Consider the following 11313-nt stretch of genomic DNA (forward strand, 5'->3'; position numbering starts at 1 on the left):
GATGCTTCTCTCGCACATCGGTGTTTCTCTCCCTCTCTTTCAACTACCCTCCCCTCTCTCTAAAAATAAATTTTAAAAATCTTTTAAAAAAAACCCACTTTTGATAGAAAGCATGCTTTCTGCTGTACCACAGGCCGGCCCCTCCCTGCCGTACCATATCTGCCCCTTCCACCCTTTCTGACCCCTGGAGGCACTTGAGTTTGAAGTCTCCAAGGGGCCCCATCTGAACCTTCAAATGGGACACATTTCAGCATTTGCAGACTCCCTGGACTGAGTTATCTAGGATTTGGAGGACACTTTGGGAAGGGGTCTGTTGGGAAGTGAAGCTCAGTGGTCAGCCAGCTTGAAACTCCATGCTGCCTGACCCCAAGTCCCCCAATTTCAGAAACGGGAAAACTCAAGTCTGACCGCAGCCACGGCTGAGCAACTCTGACACCCTCTAGGTTGTCAGAGGATGGGCCTTTCCACTAGCGGTCGCCCACTCCTAACTGGGGCAGGAGGGTATTTTATTTTTATTTTAAAATTGAATTTATTTTCCACCCAGCCCCTCAACCCCCTCCCCTCTGACAGCTGTCAGTCTGTTCTTTGTATCTATGAGTGTTTCTATTTTGTTTGTTAGTTTATTTGGGGGAGGAGCTTAAACAAATGACAAGGACAGAAAAGATGGACTAGGATGCTGAACTCAGACTCTACGCCCCGCCCCACCGCTGCTGAAACCTGCCTTCGGCCCCGCAGGCCCCGCCCTCGCTCGGAGGCGTCCGGCCGCTCAAGTCCCTCCTTACCAGCGCGGGCGGCACTCCTAGGCTCCGCCCCTGACGCTCAGGCCCCACCCACACCGTTCTCCTCCCTAAGTTAGCAGCCCTAGCTCCCGCCTCCGGCAGCGCACATTCCGCTTCCAGCCTCCTGGAGCCTCGGCTAAGGAGACGCTTGTGCCCCGGGGCTCCAGCTTTCAGGCCCGCTCGCCGGGTCCGCGGGCCATGGAGCTCCCAGTGGCAGATCGAGAGCGGTCGGCGCGTCCCAATTTGCCCGCCCGGTTAGCTCCCGCTGGGGGAGGGGGTGGTGGAAACCCAGAGAGGGGCGGAAATCCTGCTCCCTCACCCCAGGCCTCCTCGTGTCCCGCGTGTAGTGAGGTAGGAGGGTGGGTGGGAGTCAGAGCTCCTGGCTCCTGGTTCTGTCCGACCAAGACTTGATGGGTGACCTTGAGCCCAGGGTTTCCTCTCTCTGCCTCTCCTTCCTCTTCTGCACGATGGCATTTGGGTTGGGGGAAGAGTTCCCGAAGGTCACAGATTCCAGCTCCTTAAGGACAGGGCCAGTGCTTTTGGAGTTTGGGTACTTCTGTATTCAGAAGCCATTTGCCTTGACCCCAGCCTGTACCCTCCCTCCCCTGCCTTAGTTTCCTCTGAGGCCTGGGACCCAGCTCTGAGTTTCTGGGTCTTGACAGGTGCCTGGCTCCCACCCCTTCCCAGCCCTGGAGACAGCAGCCCTCTTGCTGCTGAGTGGCAGCGACGGCATGAAGGCTCAGGTAAGTGGGGGAAAGAAAAGCTCACAGAGGACTCGGAGGTGGCTTCTGGCATAGCAGCGTCAGTAGCCTCACCCGCCCCAGGACTGACCACCCCTTCTGATCCCACTGTCCCTGAGCTGGAGAAGGGTAGCCTGTCCTCAAGGTCCAGCTCTGATCTGGCAGGCTGTGTGGCCCCAGGCAGGTGGTGTAACCCCTCTGGTTTCAGTGCCTTGCCCCTCTCCCCTGCAAATGGAGATAATACCACTACCTCCTGTGAGCAGCTGGGAGCCCCCCAGGTGAGCCATCTGCCTGGGAGTGAGCTATGGTGTGAAAGTTCTGTTTAGCTGCTCTTGACCTGAATCAGCAGCCCCTGGCAGTGGGAGAGAGCCCTGGACTTAGGGGAGTCAGCCGCCACTGCCTGCCCTGAGGTCTCTGGGTCCCTTGTGCACCAGCCCAGCCTGAGGCCTTGGGGGCTGTACTTCCCCACTCTCCCCTCCCGAGCTCCCCTCGCACAGATTTGTTTTTAGAAGTGATACGGTTTATGGGCAGAAAAAGTTGTGCCTGTTGGTTGCCCCAGGAAGGCCAGCCCTCCAGTAGGACTTCTCGGTACCATGGCTTTTGGCACATGGTTTCTGCAGACAGAGCTCCCGAAGAGCAGCTTTCAGTTACTGAAACCACTTCTTGAATGACACTTCTCTCACAGCCCCTTCTTGACCTCCCTGCTCACCTAGACTGCTGGCTCAGACCATGATCTCCGGCTTGGTGGACTGCCACTGAGTTGGGTAGGGGCCCAAGGGTGGGCATACTGTCAGCCTCAGTCCAGGGTCTGAAGGGGGCTGGTTGCCCTGTTGAGGGGGCACCCTGCTGTCCTCATGTGCACAGCACTTTACAGTGCACAGAGCTCTGTCACCCCTGTAAGTTCGCACGTGAGTGCTACTGGCCCCTATTTTGTAGAGAAGGGAACAGGCCCGACGGGGAAGACAGGCACATGCAGGGCTGCACGGTGTGCCCAGGCTTCTGGTTAAGGGCACGGGCTCTGCAGCCTGGACTCGGTAACTGGCCCTGCTGTTTTCCTGCCAGGTGGCTTTGAGTGACACACTTCACCTGAAATCGGTTTCTCTAGAATACAGAGCTCATCTCCAGAGCCTCTGGTACTCTGAGCCTGGCAGCCCAGAGGAAGGAGACTTTAGATTTTGCTGATGTTCTACAAGCTACTGAGCTGGCGTTTGGACCCGTGAGGCCGGGGCACAGCCCCCTGTAGAAGCTTCTCGGAGCCCCAGTGACCCTCACTCCCACCTCATGGCTGCTGTCTCCCCAGGGTCGGTTCCTGCTCATCATCCTGTGCTCCTTGGGCTTCTCCGCTGCCTATATCCTGCTCTGCTGCTGGGCCTCCCTGCCCTTCTGCCTGGTCTCCTGCCTGGGCCCCCACCTCTCCACCAACTCCAGGCCCACCGTGCCGGGGCCCCTGCACTTCAGTGGGTATAGCAGAGTGCCAGATGGGAAGGTGAGTCGGCCAGGCAGCGAGTTGCAGGCAGACCAGAGGTGCTGGGGTGCCCCTCCCAGCTCTCTGGAGGGTAGTGGGAACTGGGCACGTGCCGGGTCAGCCTGGATCCGGGCTGGGCTCCTCTGTGTGCTAACTGTGTGACCTTGGACAGTCAGTTCACCTCTCTAAGCCCCAAGTGCTAGGAGGGAAAGGGTTTTGTTTTATTTTAAAGTTTTTATTTACTGATTTTTAGAGAGACAGGAAGGGAGGGAGAAAGAGAGGGAGAGAAACATCAATGTGCAGGAGATACATCAATCAGTTGCCTCTCATGTGCCCCCACCTGGGAACTTGGCCCACAACCTAAGCGTGTGCCCTGACTGGGAACCGAACTAGTGACCCGTTGGTTTACAGGCCAGCAGTCAATCCACTGAGCTATACCTGCCAGGGCTATTTATTTATTTTTAGAAAGGAGAAAGAGAGGGAGAGAAACATCGAGGTGTGAGAGATACATCTATCAGTTGCCTCTCACACGCCCCGAGCGGGGGACCTGGCCCACAACCCAGGCATGCACCCTGGCTGGAATCGAACTAGTGACCTTTCATTCTGTGGGACAATGCCCAGCCCACTGAGCTACACCAGTCAGGGCGGGAATGGGTTTTTAATTCAACAGACATTGCCTGGCTGCTGTCAGCTGAGTGCTGGGGTGGGGGTGGCCCCCTGGAGCTCCCGTTCCAGTGGGGGAGATGGACGTGACATCCTGGTAGCAGGTGCGTTGTGTACGTCTTCAGATTTAACTGTGGACTCACACTCCATTCGTCCAACGAGTGTGTGTTTGGTGTCTTGAAAGTGTCTCGCCCCGTGCGGGTTGCTGCTGGGAGTAGAGATGACGCAGCTACGCTGTCAGCCTAGAGCTCCCCGCTCGGGGGACAGGGACACTGGAGCCCAGGGCGACGTGGTAGCTGTGCCCCTGCCCTGTGGCACCCACCTCCCCGTGCCAGCTCTGCTGGGTGAGGTTCAGAGCACTTTCCACCCTTCACCCCGATTTCAGTGGCCCCCGTGGTAGGTTTCTCAGAGGCGTGCTGTGCCGACACCCAGCGTGGGCAGCTCTGGGTTTGGAGTTGGACGGCCCTTTGAGTGTCTGTCGGAGCGGGGTGTGCTCAGGAGCCCTGGACTGGAGGAGACCTGCTTCAGGTCTTCGTTCCTCTGGGTCTCAGTGGCCTCCCCGCCTGTAAAGGAGCCTCGTTGAAGTTCCTTTCTCTGCAGGGTTGCCGAGCAGGCTCACCTGGGGGATTCGTGGACAGTGTTCAGAACAGGTGCTATTGAAATATTTGTCCAGGATGAAGGGGCTCACAAACTCCAGCACCCCACAAGTTCGGCCAGGCGGGACAAATGCTGGGGTGGGCTGAGCGGACCCTGTCCCATCTTGCATGGTGGTGACCAGCGTTCGTTCTGGACACTCAGAGACTTTGGGCAGGTGGGCTCGGCGTGGCCAGAGTCTCTGTGTTTGTTAATAGAAGCAGGAAGTCCAAGTCTTCAATGTTAAGAGGGCTGGTTTTTATAAATTAGGGATTAAATATTTTAAAGACTTTGTGTAGGACAAGTAGAACACCTCCGGGTCCTGGTGGTGACCTTGGATCTGAATAGACCCCAGTCATTATGAGAAGTTCATACTGAGGGCAGAAGGAAGTCTTGTTCTTTATTGTTGGGATTTGGAACTTGATCCTACGAGTTCTTCAGTCAACATGTTAAATATGAAATGTCCCTGAGGGGGTGGTGACAGCGTGTGTTTTATTAACTGGAATTAATGTCCCACGGCCCTTACAGGGCTTTGTAAATCCTCCTTCCCCCAGGAGGACACGGAGGCTTGGGGTGGGGACAAGTCCTTTTCTGGGAGACTTGGCCCCTGATCCTGAGTTACCTGTAGGCTGGGTGGTTCAGCTTCCGCCTCTTGGAGGGTAGCGAGGTGGGGGCTGGGCCCTCACTGTGTGGTCACTCTCCAGGCATTTTTTAAACTGGTAAGAACGAACGCTACACTTGATCTCAGCCAAAAGGCGGAGAAGGCATCTTCCAGGCATTTTTAACGGAATCCTCACAACCTGGTCAAGTAGATGGTATTTTTATCCCCATGTTACAGGTGAGGGGACTGAGACTCAGCGAGGCCAAGGGACTTGCCCAAGGCCATACAGCCAGGGAGGGGCAGAGCCAGGGTTCAGGCTCAGAACTGGAGGTTCCCAACATTGTCATGCGCACTGAAGACTCTGCCTTTACTGGCTGAAGTGGACACCTGAGTGAGGCGCAGGCAAAGGAATGGCCTGAGTGATTTTGAAGCGTGGAGGTTTCTGTTTACTTAATGACGCATGTATGATGCCCAGCCTGTGCCAGGCGCAGCTCTGAGTGCTTTATAAATATTTGCCCCTGTGACTCCAATGAAGACTTGGCAATAAGGGACTTGTTAGGGCCTCAGCAGAAGGGACGAGGGTCGTGAGTGTGACTAATGTAGAACCTCAGCTCTGCGGCTAGCCCCACCTGCCTGGCTTCAGTCTTCTCATCTGTAAAATGGGCCAATAAAGTACTTAGAGTCGATAGAGGGGTCGAGTGAGGTCAGTAGGTGTACCCTGGGGGAGGAGCGGGGGCAGAAGTTAGGTGCCCACACCTTTCTCTTTCTCTGTCCCTCCTTCCCCTGCAGCCGCTGGTCCGAGGGCCTTGCCGCAGCTGTGCCGTGGTGTCCAGCTCCGGCCAGATGCTGGGCTCGGGCCTGGGCGCCCAGATCGACGGTGCCGAGTGCGTGCTGCGCATGAACCAGGCGCCCACCGTGGGGTTCGAGGTGGACGTGGGCCAGCGCAGCACCCTGCGCGTGATCTCGCACACGACTGTGCCGCTGCTGCTGCGCAACTACTCGCACTATTTCCAGCAGGCCCGCGACACGCTCTATGTGGTGTGGGGCCAGGGGAAGAACATGGACCGCGTGCTGGGCGGCCGCACCTACCGCACGCTGCTGCAGCTCACCAAGATGTACCCGGGCCTGCAGGTGTACACCTTCACCGAGCGCATGATGGCCTACTGCGACCAGGTCTTCCAGGACGAGACGGGCAAGAACCGGTGAGCTGGCCTGCCTGCTGGGGTCTCCCTGCTGGCTCGGGGTCAGCAGGGATGGAGGCAGAGTGGCCCTGCCCCCTCAAAGGGAGCAGGAATCAGAGAGGCTGTCATTCGTCACATTATCACAAAGATCAGGGATCCCAAATGGCGGTGAGGGGTTTGGGGCCTCGTGAGCACTGACCAGCGTGGGGACAGCATCAGGGAGCCCTTCCCTCCCCAGGGGGTGCTCTGAGATCTGAACTGGTCTCTGAAGTCCCTTCTAGAAAATAAAAGGAACAGTTACAGCACTAGCAGCCCCCCTCACGCACCAGGCCCTGGGTTAAGCGCTCTGCATTCAACATCTCGTTTTATCCCGGCCTCCCCTACCCTGCAGCCCAGGAAATACAGCTGCCAGCCTCCAGCTCTCTGCCCAGCTGCCCTCGTGCCATCACCTGCCACATACATTGGGGTCTTGCATCTCCGACAGGTGCCACCACCCTCCTCTGCCCTTGCAGCACCCGCCTGGCTGGTGTCCCCGCTGCCCCTGCAGTCCGAGCTCCAGTCACCCCAGTGAACTCACCCTGGTGGTCACCTGCCCTCCACCCTACAGAAACTTCTCTTCACGTGGAGAATAAAGTCCAGACTCCCGCCTCCTCCCCTCCCCTGGCCCACAGCCTTGTATGATTCGGCTCCTGCTTGCCCGGCTCCAGCCTTACTGGCCGTCTGGCCTTCCTCACACATCCACACTGGTTCTCACCTGCATGCCTATGTATACATCATTCCTTCCGCCTAGAATGTTCTTCCCCTAAACCTCCCCATGTCTGACTCCTTGCCATCCAGGCCTGGGTGGAATGTCGCCTCCTCAGAGAAGCCCTCCCTGACCACCCCATCTGACGATCGCCTCCCACTCGACTCTTCATTTCTTTGTTTCCCTGTCTTCTCAGCGGTTCTCTCCCAGCTGCTTCCTCCTTTGAGAATGTTAGCCTTGGGCGTGGCAGGTTCCTGGCCCCACAGGGGCGTCAGTGAGGCTCAGGTTCACGGACAATCCGACACCCAGGGCAGGTGCAGGCTCCGAATCAGAGACCATTTGACTCTAGGGAACCCCCATTCCCGCTTCCAGCCACGGCTCCCCAGGCTTGGTCCCTTAGATCCAGAGAGCGTGTTGCCAGGCTCCCCACACTTTGCTCAAGTCCTGCGGGTGGTGAGGAGTCAAACAGCCCTGGGTTTGTGTCCAGCTCTACCTCTTGGCCGCTGCTGGCCTTGGGCTGGCTCTGTCCCCTCCCCAGCCTCCTCCAGGACCCTCTCCAACAGGGGTCAAGGTGAGTGGCTTTTGGCCTGGAGGGTAACCAGTGCAATGCCTTGAAGGAGCTGAAGCTAGAGCCTCTGCAGGCCCCTTGCCCCGAGGGGCGGGGGAGGCAGCCAGGCTGACCGTCTCCCCTCCCTGCCAGGAGGCAGTCGGGCTCCTTTCTCAGCACTGGCTGGTTCACCATGATCCTCGCCCTGGAGCTGTGTGAGGAGATCGTGGTGTATGGAATGGTCAGCGACAGCTACTGCAGGTCAGGCCAGCCGGGCCCTGGGTGGGCCGGGAGCTGGGGTGGCTGGGGGGGCCGTGGGCCTCATGCCAAGGGTCTGAGAGCTGTAGGGCTTCGGGTGCGGCAGCCTCCGGGTGGGCAGCAGCGGAAGCACAGATGTCTGTGGAGCTGGTGCTCGGGGGGAAGGGGCTCAGCCTCTGGGGCAGGCTCGGTGCCAATCTCTGCTTGGCCCGTGTAGCCTTAGGCCAGTCACGCAGTCTCCTGGAACCTTCACTTTCTTATTGTGAAGGAGAGAAAATAATCGTACCTTCTTCGGAAGGTTATGGAAATGTTTGCATAGAGAATAAGCTACCTACTGCAACATTGGGACCAGTTACATGTGAGTGATACATTACACCTGAGTTTTCCCTTCCGACATTATGTCTCAATGCTGCGGTAACTGTCAAGTTAACAGAGGGTCCCGTGTCTTCACCCTCTCTTCTCCTCGTGACGTATTTGTTGAGCACGTGGGTGAGATGGCAGGGGCCGAGGTGCCCTCTCTGCTCAGGCCCCTGGCCAGGGCCCAGCACCAGCAAAGCACTTTGTGGTCCTCTCCTTTTTTTTTTAGTTGAGTTTAGACAGACAGATCCGCTGGGAGATTTGCAGAGAGGCAGTTTGTTGGTCCACTTATGTCTACATTTATGGGTTGATTCTGGTATGTGCCCTGACTGGGACTCTGACCCAAGACCTTGGCGCAGTGGGACAACGATCTTAGCAACTGCGCTACCTGGCCAGGGCAGGCTTCATCCTTTTGACATATGGACTCAGTCCATAAGGTGGATATTGCTGTCCCCGATTTATTGATGGGTCCCTGAGGTTTATGGGGTGTGTCTCCGGCCTATCCTCAACCAGCTGGCATGAGGCAGAGCCAGCACTTGGAACACTGGCCATTGGGAAGCTGCCCTGCCCCACCTCTGTCCTGGCCTCCTTTGAGACCAGGAACGGGAGTCCGTGGGCCTGTAGTACCTGGTGAGGGTGGCTGAGTTAGGCGCGAGATCTGGCGGGAGGTGGGAGGGTTCTGGTGGCCCACACCTGTCCCCGTCCCCCACCTGCAGGGAGAAGAACCACCCCTCAGTGCCTTACCACTACTTCGAGAAGGGCCGGCTGGACGAGTGTCAGATGTACCTGGCACACGAGCGGGCACCCCGCAGCGCCCACCGCTTCATCACGGAGAAGGCGGTGTTCTCTCGCTGGGCCAAGAGGAGGCCCATCACGTTTGCCCACCCGTCCTGGAAGGCGCAGTAGCCCGCGGCCCAGCCGGCCACAATGCCTTCGCCAGGCCTCGGTCCTGTTCACACCCCACCAAAAATATTTATTTTATGGATCCTGCCCCTGCCACATGCCAGGTGGACCTAGGGTTCCTTCTTGCCCTGCTCTGCCCTGGGCACACTTGGGGCCAGCGTGGGCCTCCAGACTTGAACGGGGAGTGGGGCACAGTGACCTTTGTACCCTCCTCCCATCCCCACTCCCTGAGTAATCTGAATCTTAATTATGGGGTTCATCCCACCTCGGGGTCTGTCTAGTGGCCTTTGCCCCCAGGGCTGATGGTCCCCCACTCACCAGCTTTGCAACCTTTGAAGTTGCACCGGCCCTGGTCCTTCCTCTCCACACTCCTCCTCCACGTGCTTTTGGTGCCGCGCTTCCTCGGCTGGTCGCCCTGGTCAGGGCGGCCCAGAGCGTGAGGTTCATCGAGCAAAGGGGCATTCGAACTGACTGCCAGGGCCACCTCGAGTGTACGGGTAAACTGTTTTCTGGAACCCTGCCTCCAGTGTGGTTGTGTCTGGGGCTGAGAATTGGCGCCGCTCCCCCTGCCACGATCCTGTGACCTGTTGATCTGAGGGCAGGCCACGTCCTGGGGCCCCTCCTAACCCATTTCGTCTGCCCGCATGTTCCTGCCCCCAGAGCCTGCCCCCTTCAAAAGCCAGGCCAGAGCACCTCGCCTGGAAGAGGCAGCTCAGGGCGGGCAGGAAATTTCTCCACCCCATATCTTTTGTCCAGGGTCAAATCCCTTGCCATTTAAATTTCCTACATCCGAGAATATATTTATTGATTTAGAGAGAAAGGAAGGAAGAGAGAGAGAAACATCGATCGGTTGCCTCCAGTGGCCCGACCAGGGACCAAACCTGAAACCTAGGTATGTGCCCTGACCTCAAATCAAACCTGTGACCTTTTGGGTCACGGGACAATGCTCCAACCTACCGAGCCACACTGGCCGGGGCTAAATTTCCTATTAACTCTGGAGTTGGTTATACTGCCAGAAGGGAAGGCTGGGAGAAGGGGGCAGGCTGGAGGCTTGCCTTCTCAGAGCCTCAGTTTCCTCACCTGTGAAGTGGGAAAGGCCAACCCACCAGGAAATAGCAAGGGCATGCAGCCACCTTGGCAGGGGGCTTGTGTTAGCCCACTTCCCAGATGTGGCGAAGCCATGAGGCTGAGAGCAGAGCCCAAGTGTCTGGGCCCTGAACCAAGGCACTAGAATGGGCCCACGGGCTTCATCACCCTGCCCGCCCTCTGCCTCCTTTCGTCTGGAGACCAGGAGACTGACTAAAGCAGGACCAGGACCCTGGACTTCAGCTGAAGGGGCCTGGGGTTCCAGCTTCCAGGTCCAGGAATCGTCCACTTGACACGTGTGTGACCCGTGCCTTTACCCTCCGGGGACCCTACACTTGATTAGCTTAATGCTCTGCTGTCACTTCAAATACTAATACATTTATTTTTTTTTAATTCGTTTTTAGAGAGAAGGGAAGTAAGGGAGAAAGAGAGGAAGAGAAACATCTATCAGTTGCTTCTCTCATGCCTCCAACCGGGGACCTGGACAGCAACCCAGCAACCTTTGGGTCTGCAGGCCGGTACTCAATCCACTGAGCCACACCATCCAGGGCAGGGTTTTGTTTGTTTAAAGGAGCTGTACATTGTCATTTTGCAGGACCCCACAAATTATGAAGCTGGTCGTGCCAGGGAGTCTGGGTGACCTTCTCAAGAGAATCTAGAGACCTGGCATCCGGCCCACAGCACTGCCTGTTGAGCCCTGCCTTCCACTGCCCAGTGTCAAGCCGGACCAGAAGGTTCTGCAAACCGCAGCAGCTGGCCTGGCCAAGGGAATGGCTCTGAGCAGGTGTCAGGCAGCAGGAAGGGTGGGATGCAGCCGGGCAGGCAGAGGGCTGGTGAAAGAACTGGGTGCAGAGGGAGGCCTCTGGAGTCAAACCTGGCCTCGTTCTGGCTCCACTTCCTGCCCTGGGACCCTGGCAGACTAGTGCCTCTTTCTGGGCCTCAGTTTCCTCATCTGTAAAAAAGCCATCCTACCTCATGGGATTACACAGATTTAGAGATGGCACCTGTAAAGTGCCTGTCCTGAGGGATGGGGTCACCTTTGCTCGCCCAGCCATCATTCATGGTTGGTGGTGCCAAGTGGGCTTGAAGACTTCCCAGCCACGCTGCACCCCCTCACCCCCCTGGCTGGTGTGGCTCAGTGGATAGAGCATAGGCCTGTGAACCAGTCTGGGCACGTGGCTGGTGGGCCAGGTCCCCAGTAGGGGGCCTGTGAGAGGCAAGCACACATTGATGTGTCTCCTCTTTCTCTCTCCTTTCCCCTCTCTCAAAGTAAATAAATTAAAAAAAAAATAGCCCTGGCTGGTGTAGCTCAGTGGATTGAGCATGGGCCTGCGAACCAGACAATTGTGGTTCGA

At 57.4% G+C, this 11313-nt stretch overlaps 1 protein-coding gene across 2 annotated transcripts; it reads left to right on the forward strand.

The window, feature by feature from the left end:
* The first annotated feature begins 951 nt into the window (after window positions 1-951).
* On the forward strand, window positions 952-8875 carry ST6GALNAC4 (ST6 N-acetylgalactosaminide alpha-2,6-sialyltransferase 4). Of its 2 annotated transcripts, XM_053667731.1 has the most exons (7): window positions 952-1033; window positions 1442-1522; window positions 2820-3005; window positions 5671-6083; window positions 6454-6546; window positions 7508-7609; window positions 8680-8875. In XM_053667731.1, exons 2-7 carry the CDS (start codon window positions 1511-1513, stop codon window positions 8873-8875), a joined length of 1002 nt encoding a protein of 333 aa, XP_053523706.1. In that variant the 5' UTR covers window positions 952-1033; window positions 1442-1510. The 2 variants fall into 2 exon arrangements, with proteins under 2 accessions (XP_053523706.1, XP_053523707.1); XM_053667732.1 differs by lacking the exon at window positions 6454-6546.
* Window positions 8876-11313: the final 2438 nt, after the last annotated feature.

The sequence above is a fragment of the Artibeus jamaicensis genome, unplaced genomic scaffold, assembly GCF_021234435.1.
Source record: "Artibeus jamaicensis isolate MK-2021 breed Jamaican fruit bat unplaced genomic scaffold, CSHL_Jam_final contig_471, whole genome shotgun sequence".
Lineage (NCBI taxonomy): Eukaryota > Metazoa > Chordata > Mammalia > Chiroptera > Phyllostomidae > Artibeus > Artibeus jamaicensis.

Excerpts from the sequence above, each read along its gene's own strand:
- ST6GALNAC4 (XM_053667731.1), top strand. Across the intron at positions 6,547-7,507 it reads GGGTCTTGCATCTCCGACAG|GAGGCAGTCGGGCTCCTTTC; the intron begins GTGCCACCACCC and ends CCTCCCTGCCAG. Across the intron at positions 7,610-8,679 it reads GGAATGGTCAGCGACAGCTA|CTGCAGGGAGAAGAACCACC; the intron begins CTGCAGGTCAGG and ends CCCGTCCCCCAC.